Genomic DNA, 26,077 nt, shown 5'->3' on the forward strand with positions numbered 1-26,077 from the left:
TGGGATAATAACTTGGTTTTGGGTAAAAAATGAGAGGAATGAAAAAGTTGTTTACAAAGAAGTTATTGTGAGAAATGGCTTCGAAACTGTTTCAACTATACAAGCATTGAACGCTAGTGTTTCGATAGATCTTTGGATTGTAGGGCGAAATCATGGAACTAATCCAAATTTACTGGACGGATTATCAAATTGGAGTGAAAATCTAGAATTAGGATTACTTGGTGATTTTTTAGTATCAGCCGATTTTAATACTACAGGCTCTGTATTGGTAGTGCAACAACAAGTGTTGAGAAATAATAGGGTTATTAATTGGGCTTGTTACTAGATTAGATTTTTGGTAATATTTAATTTGGCTTTTTATGTAATTACGATAGCTTGATTTTAATTTTAATTCTTCCTCCAAAAAAAAAACAAAAAACAAAAAAAAAAAATTTAACCCCCTTTCTTTATTTAATTTTTTTTTTTTTTTTTTTTCAAAAAAGGTTTAATAAACATAAAACAAAGTATTACAAACTACAAACTTTATTACTAAGAATTTTGGTACAAAGAGTATTATATTAAAGTACATTTTCCTTGATCTTGACAATGATTTAAGAAATATGTCATTTGGCTCTGACATGTGTCCATAAATAAGACATTGAATTAGTATCCCACTTTTTATTGAACTTGGATAAAGCACATATAGGACGACGAAGAATAAACATAGTTCCAAGTACATTCATATTAACAACCTATAACATTAAGTAAATGGGTAAGGAAAAAAAATTAACGCTTAACAAACATCAAATGAGGGCCTGTTTACACTTAATTAATTTCAGTTCAGTTTAGTTCAGCCCTAATCAGTTCAGTTAAGTTCAGCTCCTAATTTTTCTCTTTTATAAAATATTCAGTTCAGCTCCAATCAGTTCAGTTCAGTTCAATTCAGCTTCAATTAGTTCAGTTCAGTTCAGTTCAGCTCAGTTCAGTAAATGTGAACAGGCCCTGAGTCACACATTCAAGTAACTCGCCATCCTTAATAGTGGGTTCCATTGATCCATTCTCTAAGGATGAGATCATTGATTGGCATACTATGAACCCACAAAATTGTCTTTCGGAGGTCTCAAAACATTTCATTTTAAAGACCCTTCAAATGAGTAATTGTTCATGGGTACATTTTGTTTGATTTTAAACTTTAACTAGTGTGCGGCACGGGCGTTGCACCGAGTTACCACTTTGATTAAATTGTTTAATTATAAAATACATTATCATCCATTATGTATATTATGCATAAATGTTAAACATAATGTTACTAATTAACAAAGAGTATAGAAAGCAATATTTAATACTCTATTGTTTGAGAAATGTTGATTTTATTCCTCTTAATTTTTTTCAAACTGCTTATCTCGTTTTCAATTTAATTATTCCGTCATTTATAATTATAGTATATTTATTTGTATAGATGACATGAATTGTTATTAGCAAAGATGGTAAAGAGTTAGATCTTGTTTCCTCAAGGTCTAGTGTTCAAAACCCATCAAATGCTTTTTAATATTACTCCATCAATAATAGTTGGAATGATTTGTTAATTGGTAATGACATATCATTAAGTGATGATTTGGCACAATGCTACGAGAAGGGAATGACGTGGCACATAAATGATTTTAGGAACTCTTTTTAATATATAAACTAGTGTGTGTCCCGGGCGATGCCCCGCATTGCTAGTTTGTACTTCTTTAATTTGATAATTATGTTTAACTGTTGTTTAGCTAGTGTGTGATTTGGGTGTTGTCTCGGTTTTTTTTTCTTCATATGTATTTATTTTCTAATTTGTGAAAAATAAATAAATTAAATAACCTCTAATATAAAAGGAATATATAACCTTAAATATGTGAAAATTATAACACTAATAGAAGTTGGTTGAGTTGGTAAGTGTGTAGCATTTATTTGTTTGAGGTTGAGGGTTCGAATCCAGATTTAACCATATTTTATTAATTTTGTTAAATGAAGTCGCAAGCTTACGTGTCGCTGACGTGGCATTGTGACATGTTTTCATATACGTCGAAGAGTGTCACGTGGCACCGTTCCTTTAAAAGGAACGCCTTTTAATATATAGTATAGATAAGTATAGATATATATATTTAACATATACCAAGTGAAATTCAAATTTGTAAAGATGGACTTTAACAAATATAGAAGTGGGTTATAGTTAATAAGCAATGAATAAAAAGTTTTCATAAAAAGACTATAAAGTAAAAGTGAGTAAAACTTGAAAAAAAAATGTTGAAAATAGAAAGTGAGTAGATTTAAAACTTAAATAAATAAATAAAAAGGGGAGTAGTGGTAGTTGTTCATATGTTTTAAATATAATTAGTGTGTATTCCAGGCGATGCCCCGGGTTGCTAATTTGTGTAATTCTTACTTTAATTTAACAATTATGTTGGACTATTTGTGTAGTTAGTGTGTGTAGTGGTTCGGGCATTGCCTTAGATGTCACTTTTTTTTTTTTACATCATTTGTATTTATATTTTAATCTTGTGAAAAATAAATGAGTTATATTACCTCTAATTTACTTAATAAATGAAACGAATATTATAATATTATATGAAACTTAAAACATTAATAATAGTTGGTTGAGATGGTAAAAGTATTACCTATGTATATTTGGAGGTTATGGGTTCGAATCTTGTTGTATATTTTATTTTGTTAAATGAAGTGGCTAGCTTAAGTTGCGCATATATGTTGGATGATGACATGACATTGTGACATAGGTACACATACTTTGAAGAGTGCCACGTGGCACCGTTCCTTTTAAAGGAACGCCTTTTAATATATAGTATAGATAATAATGTTAAATATAAATAAATATAAAAATATATTAATATATAAACAGATAAATAACAATTTCAAGGTAGAATAAAAACAATGACTATAAATATATTTTTCTAATAATGAAGAATACAAATAATCACCAAAAATCAAAAAACGATAATAATAATAATCAAAATCAATTAAGGTAATACCACTATTATATATAAAAGGTATGTACAATGTACAACAAGCTCATGATATGCTGTCTTTGACTATGTGATTGGCTGATTGCTGTGATATTAAGGAACATGATTGTGATGATATGATCATTCTTGCTACTCTAACCTAATCTATCTCCAAGTTTAATTACAATCATACCTATAAACGTGATACTTGAAAATTAAAATTAAGATATCTAAAATTAGTAGATTTCTTAGATTCTGACTTGTTATCCCTGCAGATATTAATTTTTTTTAAAAAAAAAAAAATTATTAATCCCTTCTTTCTTTCAGATATAAATTTTTTTAAAAAGAATTATTAATCCCTTCTTTCTTTTTAATTTAGGAGGTAATAAAATAAAATTTTTTTTAAAAAAATAGTGCATACACAAAAAAGAAAAGAAAGAGGGGAAAAGAAAAAGAAGTTGGCAATTTTATGCTTGTATTTCGTCTTGTTTGAGCTGCAAAGTTTTGCTCGCATGGTTATAGTATTATTATTCATGCATGATTGTGATAATATTATTGATTTGGTAATCATCATCTTTACCCTAAATTGGTGCGGTACTTCTGCGGGTTGTTCTATCATTTGAAAGACAATTGAAATAAAGTAGTGTTTGTTTCCTCCTCTACATGATTGAATTGTCATCAAGTTGTTATGGACCAAATTGTTCCTAAGTCGAATGGATCTGTCGTGATAGATTATCGTGGCCATATTGTTGAGATAATTTGTCAAAGAAATCGTCGAATCCATGCCTTCTCAATATTTCAAGATGCTAATAATCATCATGATTTCTCTTTCACCGTTCTCCTCTTACAAATGTCTATGGTTCTTATAATTAGCAATATTTTGCGCTTTCTCTTGAAGCCTCTCAAACAGCCTAGAGTCATCCCTGATGTCCTTGTAAGTCCCTTAATAGTTTTTTTTGCAATTAATTGTTGGAGTTGGTAATGCAACCGGAGATATTTGTTCTCATTTGGTTGTATACTCCCATAAGCAATTGATACATGGTCGTGTGTCTAATAGTACACGATCGTGTGATAGCTCTTGCATATGAACCTGGCTACACGACCGTGTGTTTTCTCCTACACGACCGTGTGATAACTCTTGCATATTAACCCGTCTACACGGCCGTGTGTTCTTTCCTACACGACTGTGTACTTCTGCGGACAAGTTTTTACTACACGGCCGTGTACCCTCACCTACACGACCGTGTATGGCTGCAGCAAGAGAGGAAGTTTATATTTATTAGGTTTCTTTTGGAGACCTTATAAATATACTACTACTACTATTTTTCATGTACATTCTTTTCAAAGGTAAAAAAGGAAAACCTAAACACAGAAACACAAACCCACCCTTTGAGATCTGAACAGTTCTTGAGCAATTCCAACCTTTGGTTCGGGTACACGAATTGCAAAGGTCGTTGTGTAAAACTTGGGGGGCGTGCGTCATCGGAAAACCTGTACCGGTGGTGGCGTATTTCGCTTCTAAGTCAGTGGGTTCCAAACCACGGCACAACAGAAGGAGGACAGGTCTATGTTTCGAGTATGGCGATCGAATTTGTTCCAAGGGAAGTTCTTGATTTGTCTATTATTATTCATGGAATCAACAGGTATTTTTCCAACAATTTAGAAGCGAAATAGTATTTAATTATACTGTTGATTTCTTGAATTTGAAGATTGTCTATATTTGACGATATTCAAGAACCCTAATTCATGAAGACTATAAAATTTGGTCAACGGAATATTATTTGTGTATCTCCGGTATCGTGATGGAATTTATAATGGAAGTCCGATTCTATTTGTATAAAATTAGTTTTAATTAGAGACTCTTGCGATTAAGATCAAGACGGGTCATGCGTTTCTCAAAGATTTGATCTTGTGTTTGTTCGACGTAAATTTAAGGAAGTTTAATTCTTTATCATCTGAGACTACCAATCTAGTGGACTTTATGTCAGCATGAATTAAAAGGGAAAAACCGGAAATTTCCATTGAAGGGTCGGTGGAAGCGGTGCAATTCAAGGAGCTTATTATTTATTTGGTATTACCTAAAGTACGGTTGGAGTATCAAATCAAATGGCATTACATATGGTAGAAATTAGTAAATTAATTACAAGTATGAGTTTTGGGCTATGATAAGATTTCCTTGCGGAATTGAACTAATTTGGGTTCGTCGGTCGAAATTTCCAATACATAGGCTTCGCTATTTAATTATAGCAAGGAATAAAATGGACTAGTGTCAGACATGTTATGATTGAAGAAATTTGTGAGTTCATGTGCTAATCAACAGATGCAATGGGTAATCTTGAGGAAGTCTGCGGGTAGCTCGTGCCAAGTTTGGTAGAGTGTGTAACAAGAAGTTTGAGATGTGTGGCCATGCGAGTAGCGGACACCAGTCAAGAGTGATCAATGTCACATAGATGTCGTAGGCCGTAAGGGTTGAACAAGCTAAGTTCCTTCTCAACTTATTTGATTACCTCATGTTAAGTTTCTAACTTTATATAATATGTTTATTATATGTGCCCCAAGTATGCATAATTTAATTATTATGATGTATTGTGTAGCAATGTGGGGGTGATTTGAGTTAGATTTTGTGACTAACTAGTAAGTTGGTTATACTCATGTGTGTGAGTATTTTTTAGGAGGAAGATTTCCATGAGTGATTCTTTTATCAATGGCTATTTGTTAGTTTTATGAGTTGCAAGTACCTTTCCTCAACTGTTTGTTTTATGCCTTGTTTTAATCATGTATGGTTATGGGCATTGTTATTTTCCTACTTGATCAGGGATGTTATTTGTTCAATCTCTTGATAGTATCATGTTGAATTGTTTCCCTAATCTTGAAAAAAGAAAATTATTTATTGAGCATGGAGTATGTTGTGATAAGCTTGTGAGGTTCCTTGTTGGGATTTAGAATTATCCTTGTTAATTCTTGTGGTTATAGTTTAGCTTATCTTTTGATCTTGAAATGTCTATAACTCCTAGAGAACTAGCATTTGACTTTTCTTGTTGAAGGTCTAGAAGTGACCGGGTTTTCTCCATGCTTGATAGCAGAAGTGAAAGGTATGATTTGACAAGGACTAGTAAAGTTATACTAGTCTAAATGTTATGAACTCCACATGAGGGTCAAGTTTTATTTTCACAAGGTGTATGATGTGAGGGTTTTCTAGCTATGAAGTTTATTCAGTAAAGTACATTTCATATGGCATGGGTGACCAATATGTATATGTGTGGGTGACGTATAAGTTAAACTATGAGCTATGTATGTAAGTCTCTATGACTTTAATTTGACGGTTGATGTATGTGAAGTTTCTCAAGTACAATGTATATCATGTATTAACTTATTAACCTTGGTTGATCATGTCAATGCTTTTGTCTCTAAGCTTTAGTCTGGCCAAGTAGTTGAAGTGTGGATCAACTCAGGTTAGCATAATGGTTAAGGCTTGAACTAGTTGAGTTCCGTCTTATGTTTACTTTCTTCTTGAAAGGTTTAGATGGATTGAATTCTTGGTATTCTAGTAATGGTGGATAGGAATCCGGAACCATATAAATAGACCATGTTAAATGTTACTTGAACTAGTTTTGAAGAGAAGAAGCATGTTAGTTTGAAAGTAAGCTCTTGTTGAGTTTTATGTGCTTGAGGTTTAGGTCTTGCCTTGCCATGATATGTCTTTCAGTAGTAAGTTTCTTTCAAAGTAATTGAAGGGTGTTTGTTTACATTGAAAGGAGGTTGAAGGTAAGATATTGTATTTTAACAATATACATGTAAGTTTGGTATTGACCCAATTTTGTTACTCACCTGTGTTATGAGTTTGTCTGTTTTGCAGTAAGGTTGTGTAAGCTTCCTAACATGATTGACTAATGATCATAGGGTTTGTTATTGATACAATCATATGAGACAACTCAAGGTATGAGAATAACCTTCATATATTAAATTAACTTTTGTGGTTAATGTGGTGAGTGGACTAGACAAGTCATGTGGGGGTCAAGTGTCTTAATTTAATCTATGCCAAGATGAAAGTACGAAATGATGAGATGAGTGGTGAGATTCTGGATGGTATAAGATCATTGAATCAACCAAGGTATGTATCGAACTCATTCTCACTATGTAGAGAATTTAATATGATGAATATGTTGATCATGTTAAAAACCAGATTTATTGGGTGTGAATTAGCTTTGATGTTTGATTCAATATGCTAATGATTTGCAAATATTTTGGTTTAAGATTTTATTCTTGACATGATGTAGCTTTGCAGAAAGGAATTTGTTCGTTCACTTAATTTGTCTAGATAGCATTGTCCAATCGTTATTGGAGTTGGAGTGATGCAGTGGACAAAGGTTAAGTAAACAACAAAGCTTATGATTACCCTGCCAGTGTATGTTTTACAGGTTGATGGGTTGTACTTTGTTTGAGTTAATTGCAAAGCAAGTGTGACGCACTATCCGGTAGGAAGCAAAGATCATTGCTATTTAGGGATGATAAGTGTCAAGAATATAAGTTATTGCAAAGTGAACTATGGAAGTTTGTCCGTTGTGGGGGCAAGTTGATCCTCAAGTTCTCTACATTATTTTCTCAAGTGTCTTTGTGTGTGTTGATAGGAACTACGAAGGTAGTTACCTAGTAAGACAGAGCTTGTGGAAATGATATTCTGGTGAGAGTATGTAAAAGCAGGAAGAGTCAAGCAGTTCCTTAAAAAAAAGGATGGAGCACAAGTAAGTGCTTGATCGTCTAAGGAAATGGTGTTTTAAAACTCCCATGTGGTTTTTCATTCCAGTGACGAAGTGTCAGATAATGAGTCTACGTAATTGAGGTATCTGGTGTGGTAACCCTCTAATTTTTATGGTTATGAGATGCCTTGCTAGACCTATTGCTTGATATTAACAGGTTGAGTTTTAGTGTTCTTAATGTGTCCATGACCCAGGTTGGGTGGTCAGATGAGATAGCTTACATGGATGCACCAATGTGCTTTTAACTTGAACTTTTGTTCTAATTGAGTCTGGAGCCTAGTTTGGTTGACTCATTATTGTTTTACACTGTTGGTGTATGTTGAATCTAACTCTTTTGAGTGGTTTTTTGACCAGGTGATTAAGAGACAGGCTGAGTGTGCCTCTTAATGTCATTTGTCCAGATATTCTTTGAATAGGACTGATAATGACGCCGACGTAGAGGTTGAGCATACTCTTAATACCTTTATCCCGGTAATCAAGAGTGAGGAGTGATGGTGGTCTTAAGTGACCTGGACTGTCAGCTCTAAAACTGCTTGAGTAGGGAATGTGCAGTGAAAGGTACCGAAGAGATAGGTTGAGCGTAGCTCTTAATGGCTCTAGCCCAGTCGCTCAAGAGTAGGGAGTTATAGTGATCTTAAGTGATCAGGAACTATTAGCCCAGATACTTCTTGAGCAGGGACCGATAGAGACACTGAAGTGTTGAGTGCATCTTGCCCGAAAGCTCGTTGAGCTGCGGCTAGATGGTGCACTGTTGAGTGCATCTTGCTTGAAAGCTCGTTGAGCTGCGGCTAGATGGTGCACTATTGACTGATGGAGGTTGAACTTAAATGTTCTTAATGTTTAGTTCCATTGCATAAATAGTCCTTGGATTTGCAAGGTGCATGTGAAGGTTCACATGTCTGCATGAATAGTCCTTGTATTTGCTGGGAATGCTGAGAACACCTATGTGGGTACGAAGAGTGGCGCTCTTCAAGGGAGGATTGGGTGTGATCCTTCTGAAGTACTCATGAGATCCCAAGTGTAGCCAAGATTTGCGGAATTGCTTAAGCTCTAAAGTCAAGGTATGTGTTTACAAGGTCCCTTCCTCGCTCCTAGGAATTCAAATCTTAGGATATTCACTAGGGAAGTGTTGAAAACCTTGTGCACTAATGTGTTAGTTCAAATCTTCGGATACTAGCATTTAAGTACTAAGACTTTCATTTACTGTTCAGATTTCATGATCTCAGGTTCCGTTTGCATTAGTGGGGGATTGTTGGAGTTGGTAATGCAACCGGAGATATTTGTTCTCATTTGGTTGTATACTCCCATAAGCAATTGATACATGGTCGTGTGTCTAATAGTACACGATCGTGTGATAGCTCTTGCATATGAACCTGGCTACACGACCGTGTGTTTTCTCCTACACGACCGTGTGATAACTCTTGCATATTAACCCGTCTACACGGCCGTGTGTTCTTTCCTACACGACTGTGTACTTCTGCGGACAAGTTTTTACTACACGGCCGTGTACCCTCACCTACACGACCGTGTATGGCTGCAGCAAGAGAGGAAGTTTATATTTATTAGGTTTCTTTTGGAGACCTTATAAATATACTACTACTACTATTTTTCATGTACATTCTTTTCAAAGGTAAAAAAGGAAAACCTAAACACAGAAACACAAACCCACCCTTTGAGATCTGAACAGTTCTTGAGCAATTCCAACCTTTGGTTCGGGTACACGAATTGCAAAGGTCGTTGTGTAAAACTTGGGGGGCGTGCGTCATCGGAAAACCTGTACCGGTGGTGGCGTATTTCGCTTCTAAGTCAGTGGGTTCCAAACCACGGCACAACAGAAGGAGGACAGGTCTATGTTTCGAGTATGGCGATCGAAGTTCTTGATTTGTCTATTATTATTCATGGAATCAACAGGTATTTTTCCAACATTAATTACAATTAATTATATATATATATACACACACATACATTATCGATTTTTGATTTACAACCATTGAACTCTACAATCCATGGGTCACACACTATTTAATTTTTAGTAATAAAAGATACCAAGACAAAAATGATGTATTTTGTGTTTGTAGGCGGGAATAATCCTCGGACCATCAGTATTATGTCGAAATAGTTTCGTTGCGAAGAATTTCAATTTAGAGAGCTCACGCTTCGTAATGAAAAATATCGGGGTAATGGGGCTTTCCTTTTTTATGTTTATGACGGGGGTGAAAATGGATCTTTCGACGGTCACCAAGGCTGAAAAGAAGCATTGGGTGATTTCAGGTGTTGGGATAGTAATCCCCCATACCATCATGTATATAGTAGCGTCATGTATTCGTAAATACATAGACAATCCCATTCTCCACGAACAATCTTCAATTGCAGCTATTACTTCGACTATGATTGTGTCACCGTTTCCAACTCTTTATAGCATTTTAAGTGACATGAAACTTTTAAGGTCGCAAATTGGACTTACGGTATTATCAACGGCAACCTTAACTGAACTAGTTGGTATATCTCATATCGTTTCCTTTGAAGCCATGATGCAAGCAGAAGCTAGCAAGATTTATGTATTGTATTACATTCTCACAAATTTTATACTTAGTGGCTTACTACTCTACGTCATACCACAATTGATGCTATGGGTTAATATGCATACTCCTAAAGTTAAACCCGTGGAGCAAATATATATCATTGCTATTTTGTTAGGAGTTTTTGTGTTAGGGTTTATCACTGATCTACTCGGATCTTCAATTGGAGTCGGATCTTTTTTTCTTGGGCTAGTCATACCAGACGGCCCCTTAATAGGAGAAACCATTGTAAATCATACGGAGGTTATTACAAATGACATTTTAATGCCCTTTGCATATGCCACTCTTGGCCTTACGACGGATGTGTTTACAATCATCGAGTGTTGGTCTTCCTTAAGTGCCATCTTGACTTTGGCCGTTCTACCCATTATAGCTAAGTTTGCTACAATTGTTATGACTGCTCGGTTTATGGAAATGTCGTATAGAGATTCTCTTATTATGGGCTTCATATTCAACCTTAAAGGTCAAACGGAATTTTTTCTTTTCCTTCATTACATGGATAAAAAGGTACGTACAATTCTAAGACATACATACTCTATGGGAAATTCCCTGTTTCTCACGGTGAGAAACGAAATTTGTTTCTCATGGTGGCATTTTTGTGATTAAATCAACAACTTTTTCAATATTGTGAGCTCCACAGTTGAATAAAGTTGAAAAAATTGTTGATTTATTCACAAAAATGCCCCCATGAGAAACGAATTTGTTTCTCACCGTGAGAAACTGAGGCTTCCTCCATAATCTATCTTATTTGAACTTGATGCAAATTTTTAATAATGTGAAAGTTGAGTGTTTTTTTTTCATCAATAACTCAATACTAGTGATTATGTTAGTGGTAATTATTATCTTCTGATTTACATGTGAATGAGCATGCACCAAATTTATGTTCAAATTTTTGTGGATATGAAAAAACATTTAAATGTATTTTACTTAGGTCTGTTCTCTTACGTTGAAATTCAGTTCAGTTTAGTTCAATTCAGCTCAGCTCAGTTCAGTTCCATTCTGTTCAGTTCAGTTCAGTTCAGCTCCTAATTTCCTTCTCTTATAAAATATTCATTTCAGTGCAGTGCAGTTCAGTTCAGTTTAATTTAGCTCAGTTCAGTTCAGTTCAACTGAGTTCAGCCTGAACTCAGCTGAACTGAACTGAACTGAACTGAAATGAATATTTTATAAGAAAAGGAAATTAGGAGCTGAACTGAACTGAACTGAAATGAATATTTTATAAGAAAAGGAAATTAGGAGTTGAACTGAACTGAACTGAATTTCAACGTAAGAGAACAGGCCCTTAGTATATGCTCCCCGTTAGTATATAGGATAATACTTGCAATTAACAAAAGCAACATTAGTAATAGCTTAATTTACATAACAATGATACTACTAGACTTTGCTTTATATACTTACTGAATATATATGACATTAATGGATTTTCTATTATTATGCATGCAGATCATAGATACAGTATCTTTTTCACTGATGATGATGTTAATAATTGTTGTGACAAGCATAACTTGCCCTTTAATCAACTACCTTTATGATCCAACAAAGCCATACATGATCGAAAAGAAAAGAACCATACAACACACAGTAGATGTGTCTAAACTTCGATTGATGGCATGCATTTACGACCAAGAAAGTGTGGCTAGCCTATTTAGCCTCTTGGACTTCGTGAATCCAACAACGAGTAACCCATTTACAATTTTTGTAATCCACCTTATCGATCTCATAGGGCGAACTACCCCTATGTACATCGACCACATGAAGGAGATTGGTGAGTATTGGGATAACAACAATGTCGCCGTCCACAATGCCATCAAGCTATACGAGAAGGATCGTAAGCACTGCATTACAATGAACTTATTTACTAGTGTTACCCCTAATCGGACAATGTACCAAGACATTTGTGAGAGTGCCTTGTTGAACAAGGTAAGATTTATAATTTTACCCTTCCACAAGAAATGTATTAAGGATGGAAGTGATTTTTCAACCGCCATGCTTAGGCCAGGGGTACAATACACTAATGCAAATACGTTAACACATGCACCTTGCTCCGTCGGAATTTTAGCATGTAAGAATGCTGCTACATGGGAGACATTCCCAAGTCGGTTAAATCAATGCACTCGTCGCCAATTTGTTCTATTGTTTTTTGGAGGGCCTGATGCTCGTGAGGCTCTTGCGTTAGCAAGCCACATGGTTGAACATCCAGATGTATCATTGATTGTGGTTCGATTCTTGGCAAATGAACAAATGGGAGATATAAAGTCGGAAAGAAAAATGGATGATGGGGTGATAACTTGGTTTTGGGTTAAAAATGAGAGGAATGAAAAGGTTGTGTACAGGGAAGTAGTTGTGAACAATGGTTTCAAAACGGTTATGACTATACAATCATTGAACTCTAGTGCTCCGATAGATCTTTGGATTGTAGGAAGGGGAAATGGTATCAATCCAACTTTATTGGAGGGATTATCGGAATGGAGTGAAAACCCCGACTTAGGGTTGATTGGTGATTTTTTAGTATCAGCCGATTTTAATACTTTAGGCTCTGTATTGGTAGTTCAACAACAAGTGTTGAGAAATAAACGAGTTACTTCTTTTCCTTGCTCTTAAATTAGATTTTGTGCTACATTTTCTTTTTTTTTTTTTCTTGTAAACATGTTAGATTTAATCGATTTCCTTTCATTTTATTTGTGGTTTATATGTGAACTCTCAGATGAATTGCCACAAATCATGAATGAGTACATAAATACATGAGAGTAAACTTGGTTTTACTATATAAATCAATTTAATATGTAAATATAGAGTACTGTATAATATTCTTTATAATTGTTTTTGGTCTTCCCATTTGACTTTTGTTGTGTCAAAAAAAAGTGAAAAACAAAGTTAATTAAGAATTAGGTGCTAGTATTTTAGTAGTGGCTAGTACTTTCAACGATGTCTAGCTAAGAATTAGATGTTAGTATTTTAGTGGGTCTTAGGTATTATGTTAAGATGATTAATCCCTTAAAAAAAATGTTAACATGATTAAAAGAGAGATTATTTAGGCATTAACTTTCATCATGCGATCATGCATGTATAGTATATCTTCCCATTTTATAGCTTTAGTTGGTTGTTTTACCCTCCTAAAATTGTGTAGGGTATCTTAAGTTGGAGGAAGTTCCAGTTAATCAATTTGATAAACAAAATTTGTTTATCAAATGTTAAAATGGTAAATAAAACAACATAAATGCACAGTTATCATGGCATTTTCGTAAATATATCAACAACAGTGGGACTCATATTTAACAAAAAGTTGTTGATTTATTTACAATTGTGCCATTTGATAAACAAATTTTGTTTATCAAATTGATAAACTTGAATTTTCCCCTTAAGTTGGGCTCTCTTTATTATTTATGTTTATTGATTCTACAAGGTATCATGATCTTTAGGTTAACGGAAAGAGATGAAGAAAAGGAAAAAAAGAAAAAACAAAAGAGAGAGAGAAAGAGAGTATTAAGAAAAATAAGAGTAAGAAAATGATTTCATTATTGTTTGTGAGCAATTAGTTTCTCGAAAGATGTTTTTTGCATTATGAGTTTCTTTGTGTTTAATCATACATAAAAGTAATGGTTGGTTTGATGTAGGTGTTGATGGGTTCCCTTTTAGCTTATGCAAATGGTTTTATCATCCAATATAATGAAAATAAAAAGAGGGAGAAAGATTGTTTGAGCTAAAGATCGCATAATCTTTATGAGTGTGGAAGTCGTAAGAAATGGTTTAATTTCCAAGATAACACTAAAGATTTTTGGTACAATGTCAAGATAATTAATGGAGAGAGTGTGGAAGGGTGGCTAACCATGTATGTGATTCGTGCACCATAGCTAGCTATATCCGAGAATTCTTTTTATTTGGCTTTGTGCCACAACTTTAGTTAAACTATTACCAATATTAATAAAGAAAAATATGTAAACAAATTATTTAATCGTATAGTTGTTTTGCACACTATTCTTAATATATAGTTCAGAAAAAGAGGCAATTAACATTAATGAGGCCATATATATAAATAAACATATTAAAGGGCATAGTTGTCCCAAACAATATTCATAAAACTAGAATAAATATTTTAAGGGTAAATATGTAAATAAATATTTTAAGGGGCATAATTGTCTCAACAATATTTATAAATGTAACAAATACTAGTATATTTTTTTAAAGGTAAATATGTAAATAAATATATAAAGGGGCATATTTGTCTCAACACTATACATAAATGTTTAGTCATACTTTTAAAAAGGCAAGGATAAATGAAAACACACTATTCTTAAGAGTAATTAACGTTAATGAAGGCAAATAAGTAAATAAACATTTAACAAGATATAATAGTTCAAACAATATTTGTAAAAAATATATATTATCTCAATTTTTAAAATAAGTAGGGCGATGCTTAGAGATATAAAGTGTTGAAATAATACATTGACAAGCGTGATGGTATTTTGTAAATAGGCATTTTACTCGTCCGGAAGAAAAAAAAAGAACATTTTAGAAAATGACGGTACAATGCATTTTATCATGGGTATTTTTCATAGTTTCTATCCTAATTTCGGAAACATTCAAAACTAATTAAGGTAGTACAGCTACAAGGTATAGACAACAAGTTCATGACATGCTATCTTTAATTATGTGATCGCTGTGTTTAAGGATTATGATAGTGATGAAATTATTGTTCAAATTACTCTAAATTTCTTCCTAATTTGATAAGAATCATCCTATAAATGTGATAGTTGAAAATTAATTTTAAAATATAATATCTAAAATTAGTAATTTGTTTATGACGCTAATAAAAAAATTAAAAATAAAATAAAATAAAAAAACAATTTATTTTTTATATTAACCCCTTCGTTTTTGTTCTAATTTAGGAGGAAATTAAAAAAAATAAAATTACACTAGTTCATGAAGAACAAAAAAAAAAAGGGAGCGAATGACAAGGAACATAGCATATAATTATTATGTAACTTTTTGTTTGAGCTGCAAAGTTTTGGTCGCATGGTCATTATATACATGCATGATTGTGATTCTATTGGATTTTGTAATCGTGTTCATCAAGCTAAGGTGTAAAGATGTTGTGCACATTCATGTTGTGCTATCCATTGCATTGAAAGACAACTTAAATAAATAAAGTGTTTCTATAATTCCTCCTTTAGAATTCAATTGTCATCTATGGACCAAATTCTTCCTAAATTGAATGGTTCTGTTGTGACAGATTATCATGGCCGTGTTGTTGAGATAATTTGTCAAAGAAACCTTGAAAGTCATGCATTCTCATTATTTGAAGGTGCTATTAATCATCTTGATTTCTCATTCACTGTTCTCCTTTTAGAAATCTCTATGGTTCTTATTTTTAGCAATATTTTGCGCTTCCTCTTGAAGCCTCTCAAACAGCCTAGAGTCATTTCTGATATCCTTGTAAGTGTTTCACCTTTATTATTAATCATTTTAGGACCATCATTTTATATTGATAAATATAGATAGTATATAGTACTCTATGATTTTCTTTAATTTGTTCAAACAACTTTTTGCAAATAAAGGAATATAAAAAAGAAAAATAGAGAGAATTTTTTAGGATGCGTAAAAGCATGAAATAAGCCAATTAATGACTACGAGCAAGTTGTGTGGTGCAAGAATGGCTAAAATACCGGAGTAAAAATTATTTCAGCAAATGGAACAAAGTAGAATGAATATTATGGGCTTCAATTCTACAAATTAAATTAAATTAAATAAATAGCAAGAGTAAATGCAATATATGCTTGAAATTCTTAAAACTTGAAATAATGGCATCACTTCTACATATAATAATAATAATAATAATAATAATAATAATAATACTCCGTAATAAAAAGTACTAAAACAAAAGTGATGTACCAAGTTTGTTTGTTTGTGCAGGCAGGCATAATCCTTGGACCGTCAGTTTTGGGTCGCGACAATATCTTTGCAAAAACATTCACTCCAGCTAGCTCGTACTTTGTGATGAGAAATATTGGGACGATAGGGATTTGTTTTTTCTTGTTTGTGACCGGGGTGAAAATGGACCTTTCGATGGTCACAAATGCTAGAAAGAAGCACTGGGTAATTGCAATTGTTGGGGTGACAGTGCCCCATACTGTCATGACCATGGTAGGTTTAAGCATCTTTAAAGATATAGACAATCCAATGCTTGATAAGGAATCATCTATTGCAGCTATTACTTCAACTATGATTGTCACAACTTTCCCAACTCTCTATAGCATTCTAAAAGACATGCAAATTTTAAGATCGGAAATAGGGCGCATTGTAATATCAACGGGAACCCTAATCGAACTCATTGGGATATCTCATATTATTTCCTTTGAAGCCATGATGCAAGCCGAAATGAGCAGGATTAATGTATTGTATTACATGCTCACAAATTCTTTGTTTGGCAGCTTATTATTATACGGCGTACCACATGTGATGCAATGGATTAACAAACAAGCTCCTAAATTTAAACCTGTGGAGGAAAAATATATCATCGCCATTTTACTAGGTGCTTTTGTGACTGGATTTTTCGCTGATCTAATCGGATCTGCAATTGGAAATGGGTTTTTTTGGCTCGGGCTACTCATACAAGATGGCCCTCTAATAGGAGAAAGCATTGTACTTCATACCGAGGTTGTTATGGATAACATTCTTTTGCCCTTTTCATATGCTACTTTTGGCCTTACCACGGATGTGTTTGCAATGATCAACGGTTGGTCCTTCTTAAGTCCCGTCCTCACTTTCGCTGTTCTTCCCGTTTTAGTTAGGTTTGCTACCGTTGTTATGTCGGCTCGGTTTATGGACATATCATACAGAGATTCTATTACTCTCAGCTTCATCTTAAATCTTAAAGGTCAAACAGAATTTATGCTCTTCTTTCATTATATGGAATTTAAGGTACGATTCTTAAACATACATAATCTTATGTAATAATAATAATTAGATGTGAAAGTAGAGTGATTTTAATACAATTACTATGAAGTATTTAATTTGTAAAAGGTCACATTGACAACTATTTTTTAAAAAATTTGTTAATTACTACTCTTAAAAGTGATCTATAAGTACAATTACTATCTTCAGTCCTCTGATGAATTAGCTTTAGTATGACATCACTCATTACCTTGAATTTGACCAACATTTAGGCTAGCAATGAAAAACAATTGATAAAAATTACATTTTGTTGTTTGATAAGTAAAAACATAAAATACATTTTTCAACTGAAAGTGAGGTTACAAAAACAAATTATTATTATTGCATAAGTACTACATTTAATTAAGCTAATAATAAGTGACGTTATAGTCGGGCTAATTCAAATGGCTTAAGGTAATTAGTAGTGATCATACTCTTAAAGGTTTTATTTTTTATTTTTTTGAAAAGATAGTAATTAACAACTTTTTTATTCTTAAAAGTAGTTATTAATTTTAAGTTATATAATTGTCAAGGCGCCTTTATTAGAGTAGTATTTGTTTTTTTATACTCATTTAATTTACAGAACATTAATTACATTGTTTTTTTTTTTTTAATATGCAGTTCATAACAACGGCATCTTTCACAATGTTAGTGATTGTGTCAATCATAGTGACAAGCATATCCTGCCCTATGATAAACTATCTTTATGATCCAACAAAGCCATACATGACCAACAAGAAAAGAACCATACAACACACAATAGTAGAGTCCAAACTTCAATTTTTAGCCTGCATTTATGATCATGAAAGTGTGGCTAGCCTATTTAGTATCTTGGACTTTGTGAATCCAACAACGACTAACCCAATCAAAGTTTACGTAATCTACCTTATCGAACTCTTCGGGCGAGCTGCCCCTATGTTCATCGACCACAGGAAGGAGATCGGTGAGTATTGGGATAACAACAATGTCGCCGTCCACAATGCCATCAAGCTATACGAGAAAGATCGTAGGGATAGTATTACAATGCATTTATTTACTATTGTTACTATGAATCGGACCATGTACCAAGATATCTGTGAGAATGCCTTTTTGAACAAGGTAAGATTTATAATTTTACCCTTCCACAAGAAATGTATTAAAGATGGGAATGGTTTTTCAAGTGTCATACTAAGGCCTGGCGTACAATCTACAAATGCTAATATGTTATCCCATGCACCTTGCTCCGTGGGAATTTTAGCGTGCAAAAATGCTTCTTCTACATGGGATACACTCCAAACTCGATCTAATCATCGTGTTCGTCGCCAATTTGTCTTGTTGTTCCTTGGAGGGCCTGATGCTCGTGAGGCTCTATCGTTGGCAAGCCACATGGTCGAACATCCAGATGTATCGTTGATTGTGGTTCGGTTCTTGGCACGTGATAATAATGGAGATATTACGTCGGAAAGAAAGATGGATGATGGGGTGATAACTTGGTTTTGGGTTAAAAATGAGATGAATGAAAAAGTAGAGTATAGAGAAATAGTTGTGAACAACGGTTTTGAAACGATCTCGACTATACAATCATTGAACGCTAGTGCTTCGATAGATCTTTGGATTGTTGGGCGGAAATATGGAATTAATCCATCTTTATTGGACGGATTATCAGAATGGTGTGAAAATCCTGAATTAGGATTAATCGGTGATTTTTTAGTATCGGCTGATTTTAATACTTCAGGCTCTGTATTGATAGTGCAACAACAAGTGTTGAGGGATCAAAGGGTTATACCTTGGGCTTGTTACTAGATTAGATTTTGTATTGGGTTTGATTTGGTATTTTTTACAAAATGTACTATTGGTTTAGGTTTGATTTGACTCCATTTTAATATGTAGTTTATGACTCTTCCGATTTAATTTGACTCCATTTTAATTTGATTTCCTTTTTTAAAAAAATTTAGCTTATTGCTTGTATGGACTAAATTAAACTTAGATCATATGAATATTGGGTTTAACAAAATAAGCATTAACTTCGTATTTCTTTCAAAAAAAAAAATATTAATTTCATATTGCTAAAACTAGCTAATGTATTTCTTCAAAAAAAAAAAAAAAAACTAGCTAATGTAAAACCGTTTTTTTTAAAGTGTGTGAAGTTAACTATTTGTCTATAGGATCCCTCTCTTTTTACCTATAAATTTTTTTTTTTTAACTCTTGTAATATGTGGCTTAATTATTGGTTTAATAAGCCAATAGTCACTTAAAAACTCAGAATAAAATAAAAATGAAAAAACGTTCTTTATATAATCAGTTTTAATCTCAAGCCATTTGTTCGATCTAATCCGATCTTATTAATTTAATCACCATCCATTAAGCTACAATTCATGGACTATATAAATTCCATTATATGATTTAAATCTGACCAATTCTTTGATGCAAGACGATTCAACTAAGAATAAGTTTATATTAAATTTGTTACATATTTTGTACAAACGTACGGTTTCCATGTCTTTTGCATCATTCTAACTGAATAACTCACCTTGTATTCTTTATCTGCAAGTAATTGACTATCTTATTTATATAATCAGTTTTATTTTAAAGTCACTTGTTCAAATCTAATCCAATCTTTTTAATTAAATTACTTGCAAACTACGAGTACAAGTTATAGACTATATATATATTCCATTATATCTGACCAAGACGTTATCTAGCTAATCCCTTAAATTAATTAACATTAGTAGATAATGATAAAACAACATAAACTCTAATTCAAATAAATATAATCAGTAAACAAGAATATTTGTCGATGTCAGTAGTTATTACATGTTATGCACAATACGTTGGTTATCTTACACTACATTGCGCGTCAAAGATCATTTTCAATGATGTATTGATATGCTTGAATTGGTTGAATTCCTATCAATTCAACTACTATAAAGTAATTTAATCATTTGCATCTGCCAATCTGCCTTAGCTTGAAACCGCGCAAATCAGGAGGACAACTAACCATGGCAACTTCATACAATACAATTCGAGTACTCGAAACCATTATATTGTTCAGCTGTGTTTTTACTCTTGTAAGCAGCGACAGCAGAGATTCATTCATTGCTAGACAAAGCGGCAACAGTGTGAGTTGTTCGACTACTGGAAATGCTAGCGATGCCTTCAGAAACAATGTAAATCTCCTTTTCTCTGATTTCATCGAGCATTCGTCCATTAGCAACTATTACAACACTAGCATCGGCAACAGCTCAGATCGAGTCTATGGCTACTACATGTGTCGAGCTGATGTTGACCTCAAAACTTGTAGCACCTGCATACTTAACGGTACACAAGCTGTTATGAAATCTACCTGTATAGAACATGAAGACGCGATTCTCTTCTCGCAGTTATGCATCTTTCGATATCAAAACTACAGTACATATGGCATGTTCGAAGGCACAATATCAGGGTCCGATCATATTGAAGCAAATGTATCGAACTACCAGCAGTTTAATCGAACATTGTCATCGACGTTGGAAAATCTTATCAACGAGACTGCTTTTGGAAGCAAAAACAATGGATCTAGATTGCGTTTCGCTACCATAGAAGCCCGTGTAACAGAATATGAGACAATCTATAGCTTGGCTCAATGCACACCCGATATAGCGGGCGTAAATTGCAGTCGATGTTTACAATTTGGAGTCTCTGACTTCAGCCGCTCTGGTAATGTATCTCCAGCTGCTTATACTTTAATGAACAAATGTTACATCAGATATGATAATGTCTCTTTCTATGATTTCGGAGACTCGAATGTCAATGCAGGTGTGGGTTTAAGACCATCAAATTTTCTAGCCGTCTACTTTGTTGTATTCTTGTTTGTATTGATGAACTTCCTAGTGCTTTGCTAGGCCTTGAACCAATTTATTCCTGTTGACGATGTTATCATGTACTATATAATTATACATAGTTTTGTAATGTGGCTGATCTGCTTTTTTTGTTGATACTTCAATAAATTTCTTATGGTTTGATAAGCTAGATTAATTTCTGCATCAAGAAATGTTGTCAGCTGATTTAGTGCTTATACGATACAGTTTTCGATTTAAAGGTAGAGGTTTTAAGTCCTCCAATCCCTCCATGTGTTACATTCTCTTGCAATAGTTCATCCTATAATCATGAAAAGCAGGGGATCTAGTTATTATTGACTATGTAAATTTAACTTTCTTTTCCACAAATTGTATAAATCTCAATAATGTTACGGAGTAACTTTTATTGGCTCCACCGTACAAATTGTTACGTCTTTGTTAATGGAAACAAGTTCATTTTAAAAAGCGGAATCACGTATGTACTAAAACAGTATTTGAATCAATTACCCTGTACTTAATTTCAATAAATCGGCATGCATTTTTAAAGTAAACTAACATTCTTTATGTAAATTTTATGACTTCTAATAAATCAATTAGTACGTACTCTTATAATAGTTGGAGTAGTTGGACCATCTTAATCATTGCCAGTAATGAACATGACTTAAGGATAAGATCGATGCCAAATTGCCAATAATCAATCTTAATTTAATCAGTTTGCAATTAAGCTTTCGATAGTACACCAGGACCACCGCGTATTATATAACAATTAGATCGCACTAATAAATTCCTCCTTTTTTAAGTACTCATATAAAATTGAGCTTGTAAAGCAACTAGGCCAAGCAACCATGAAACAAATAAACTCTTCCCTCATTTCGATCTTCATCATAATATTTTCATTAAACAATCGCGACACTAGTGCTCAAGAATTACACAGCTTTAATAGAGTGTGTTATGGAAATTCCACAACCGGTAATAGTTCCACGTACAACAACTTCAAATCGAATGTCTATTCACTTATCTCCGGGCTTGCATCCAAGTCAACTTCATCGTCGAGCTTTTTCTACAATACATATAATATTGGCGAGGTTAATTCAAGGGCTTACGGTTCTTACTTTTGTCGTGGTGATCTAAAAGCACGAGAATGCCAAAAATGTGTGTCTGATGTTACCGGATTCCTCTCACGAGCAGATATTACAAACTCAGATTGTTATGGTGCCGGAGTCTACTATGACGACCCACAATGTATTGTACACTATGCAAACAAATCCACGTTCAATGTGTACGAAATGGGAAGAGCACTTACTAGTGATTCGATAGGGGATAAGGTTACTGACTACAATAACTACAACGAGACATTATCGACTACAATACAAGGACTCATTAGAGAAGCCGAGTTGGGCAATTGGACACAACCTAATTTCGAGACAAGGGTAGTAGACGTAAAAGGATCGATGGATGAGAAAATTTATGTACTTGTGCAATGCACGCCTGATATAACCGCGTTGAATTGTAGTAATTGTTTAGGGGAATTATACTCGAGTCTTCCTCATTGTTGCAATGGTACTCAAGGTGGATACGTTGCGTATGGTAATTGTTTGATCAAGTATAATAATCAATCTTTCTTTGGCAGCGCCTACCATAGTTTTTTGCCTAAATTGTGGCATGTTACATTGGTCTTGATAGTGACTATGTACATTGTATTTATGGAATGTTAGTTTTTCAAGATTCGAACAAATAAATAAATTATTGGTCAATGTATCTTCGTTACTTGTTAAAGATAAACTGTTTTTTTTTTTTTTTAACGATGGTTAAATTATAGTATGTTTCATACGATCTACATTTATTAATTGGATTGACATTAATCAATGCTTTTCTAATACGACTCTCTAAATAATTTCTTTGTATTTCTTAATTCTGCATTTAGTTTATCCTGTTAAAAAAAAGATGATACTTGCATATAACGATTAAAGGTGATCATGAGCTAGGTGAGAAGTATACCGGCAAAAGATAAGCCAAGTCAGCATCGAAATTGGGCCTGTGTTAAAATTGGGCTAAAAAAGCATCGTGGGCCGTAAATAACGCTCAGCAACAGAGTATTAATCAACGTACTCCTGTTTTTAGTTTTTTTTCTCCTCTAATAATACATGTTGACTTTTACATTTGTCATATACCAACTTAATAATCTACTTGGGAAAAAAAATTACATGTAATAATTATGGTGGTGGATTAGTCGCAATGTATATATTTTCATAATACGAGTATAAGCTTTAAGTTACAGATATTAATTGTCAATTTTTATTTTATTTTTTTCAAATGTGACGATCAAATGGTTTATAATTAAAGGTATGTTATATTTAACAAATTGGGTCAATCAACTTGCTCCATTCAAAACAGAGAATGATTGGAGTATTCAATGAAAAAATAAGCTAGGTCCAACCAAAAAATGCAACAAATAAAAAAACTAATGTAGTCCAAATTAAGCTAAACAAAAAAATGTGATCAATTCAACAAATTAAAAAATGAAAAAAAATATATAATAATAAAGGTGAAGTTAAAAAAGTTAACTTTTGGACCTTTTTTTTATCACTTCCCTAATTCATTCCTTCTTTTTATTTTCCAACTTTCCATTTTAAGGATGACCCAAAAAATCTTGAACATGTTACGTAATCATTGACTAAATTAGCATTAAATACCACACTAATTAATTACAATTTTACGATCCAATCTAATAAATACAAGAGTACAATAAAATAAAATAACTTAGATTGTAGGAAACTAGCAACTTGTGATTTAAAAGATTTGTACACCGTATATCACATGCAAAAATCTTCTTATGTCCTTTACTATGAACCTTCCATTCAATCTCTACAAAATCCTCTGTTTTTTCCTAGTTGACTTTCCTCCTTAGACAACCAAAACCCAAGTTCATATTGAACAACCATGGCATGTTCAATCCCTCTTCTCTTCCTTATAACAATTATTGTTACATGCTCATGTATCAATATGACCTTTGGTGTCGAGGAAGTCGATTTTGATGGTGTTGGTAGAGTTTGCTATGGAAACTCAACCGCGAACGATTCCACAAGTCAAGAATATCAAGAAAATGTTAAATTACTTCTATCGGTGCTTGTTTCGGAGTCTACATCGTTGCATCCACCAATGACTTTTATTAGTACATCGGTAGGCAGGATTGCGGAGAGGGCTTACGGTTCTTATCTTTGTCGAGGGGATCTAAGTGTTAGGCAATGTCACAATTGTTTAGTTAACTTGACAAATTTTATGTCGGATTTAAAGACTGACAATTCGGATTGTATTGGATTTGGCCGTTTTCTTTGGTGCATGGTACATTACTCTAATAGCTCAAAATTTTCGGCTTATCAAGAGGGGCTTGTGTTTAGCTATAATTCGATTGGGAATAATGTGTCTAGCTACGAGCAATACAATGAGACGTTGTCTAACACGATGCAAGGACTCGTTACAGAAGCTAGTTATGGTAATTGGACCAAGGCTAATTTCGCAACTAGGGCTGTTGAGGTAACAGGGTCTCATGAGAAAATCTATGCACTGGTTCAATGCGCGGCTGATTTATCACCGGTAAATTGCAGTAAATGCTTAGGAGAATTGTATTCTTATATTCCAGATTGTTGCAATGGTTCACAAGGTGGAGTTCTTGTTCATGCTAATTGTTTGATGAAGTACAATAATGAGTCTTTCTTTGGCTTAGCTAGTCATAGTTTTATGCCAAGTTATATTCATGTGATATTTCTCTTGTTATTTACTATGCACTTCACAATTATGTGAACTTGCATATTTTTGTACTCAAATTCATTATTCATAGTAGAATATACTTGTATGATTGCATTCTTTAATTTGTCTATGCTATTGATGAATCCTCCGCCGTTTCTCTAATATTAAACACTTGCAATTTGCATAACATGTACGACGAGGGTAAACGCAAAGTGGGTTGTCAACCCATGTGATACTTCGTATTACGAAAAAAAAGAAATAATACAAGTACTACGTACAACGATAGATGTATGTTTTAAGGAAAATAATAAGGGTAACTAATGGGTAGAGTTAAGTAACGTAATTGTAGTTAAAAGAGGGAAGTGTATTGATGGAAGAAATTGATATTTGTGAGAAACATGTAAATTAAGCCTAATTAGAATATGATAGTCGGACGTTGATGAGCATTTGAGGGTATGATTATAAGTTTTTCCAATATTTAAGATTTGAATGTGTTTCAAAGCACAAAGAAGACAACTAATTACAACTTACCACAAGACTCAACAGTCAGCACTCGTTTATTAGCGCCAAAAAGTCTCATAGAAGGGCTTTTTATTAACAAAATAGGGGTTGATGTGTTGGGCCTTGGGTCCAGTTCCTTCAAAGGAAGCCCAAGAAGTACGATACAATAATACAATTATATTATATTATATCAGTCATGTCTCTCAAAGATTAATCTTTCAATTTGTCAAAAAAAAAAAAAAAAGTTTAATGTTTCAATAATTGACTGAGTAATCTTTCAAAAAAAAATAAAAAATAATAATTGAATGAGTATGGTCTAAGCAAATTAGAATATTGAAAAAGTCAACGTAACCTTTTCATATATCTTTTTTTTTTAATTAAGAATAACAACAATGTTTAGTAGTTTGGATTGTGTATGTATTGGTTCTTTCAATTCCCTCAAGGTATTATAATAAAATATGCGCTCTACCATTTCTTCAAAAAAAAAAAAAAACAAAAAATCACCGGTTTTTTATTAATTTTTTTTTTTTATTTATTTTTTTTTTTTGGTAATGATTCCAAACAAAATACATAAAGTAGATTTGTTTCAAAAAAAAGAAAAAAAAATACATAAAGTAGATGAACAATTATGTGTTAAAATTGCTAGATTTATATATGATCAGACTATCCTCAAATATAAGTATGCTAAGAGCTTGAGACCATGAAAATTTAGACAATCAAAACACCACCTGAAAGAGTAGATCCTTAGCTAATTGGCAACTCAAGTCAACAAAAGA

General features: G+C 33.3%; 4 protein-coding genes and 1 pseudogene across 4 annotated transcripts; all 5 read left to right on the forward strand.

The window, feature by feature from the left end:
* Positions 1 to 7,015: 7,015 nt before the first annotated feature.
* LOC145610932 (cation/H(+) antiporter 25-like) lies at positions 7,016 to 12,962 on the forward strand. Its single transcript, XM_081666191.1, has 7 exons — positions 7,016 to 7,083; positions 7,887 to 7,964; positions 8,131 to 8,200; positions 8,503 to 8,545; positions 8,641 to 8,729; positions 9,808 to 10,815; positions 11,752 to 12,962. The coding sequence occupies exons 1-7, from the start codon at positions 7,016 to 7,018 to the stop codon at positions 12,907 to 12,909; spliced, it is 2,514 nt and encodes an 837-aa protein (XP_081522317.1). The 3' UTR covers positions 12,910 to 12,962.
* Positions 12,963 to 15,495: 2,533 nt separating this feature from the next.
* On the forward strand, positions 15,496 to 19,020 carry LOC145610933 (cation/H(+) antiporter 25 pseudogene; annotated as a pseudogene).
* A 1,196-nt stretch (positions 19,021 to 20,216) lies between these two features.
* On the forward strand, positions 20,217 to 21,098 carry LOC145610934 (cysteine-rich repeat secretory protein 8-like). Its single transcript, XM_081666192.1, has one exon. It carries the CDS (start codon positions 20,217 to 20,219, stop codon positions 21,096 to 21,098), a length of 882 nt encoding a protein of 293 aa, XP_081522318.1.
* Positions 21,099 to 21,898: 800 nt separating this feature from the next.
* On the forward strand, positions 21,899 to 22,768 carry LOC145610935 (antimicrobial ginkbilobin-2-like protein). Its single transcript, XM_081666193.1, has one exon. The coding sequence runs from the start codon at positions 21,899 to 21,901 to the stop codon at positions 22,766 to 22,768; it is 870 nt and encodes a 289-aa protein (XP_081522319.1).
* Positions 22,769 to 23,993: 1,225 nt separating this feature from the next.
* LOC145610936 (antimicrobial ginkbilobin-2-like protein) lies at positions 23,994 to 24,854 on the forward strand. Its single transcript, XM_081666194.1, has one exon. It carries the CDS (start codon positions 23,994 to 23,996, stop codon positions 24,852 to 24,854), a length of 861 nt encoding a protein of 286 aa, XP_081522320.1.
* The last annotated feature ends 1,223 nt before the right edge of the window (positions 24,855 to 26,077 follow it).

This window comes from Chenopodium album, chromosome 24 (assembly GCF_948465745.1).
Source record: "Chenopodium album chromosome 24, dcCheAlbu1.1, whole genome shotgun sequence".
NCBI lineage: Eukaryota > Viridiplantae > Streptophyta > Magnoliopsida > Caryophyllales > Amaranthaceae > Chenopodium > Chenopodium album.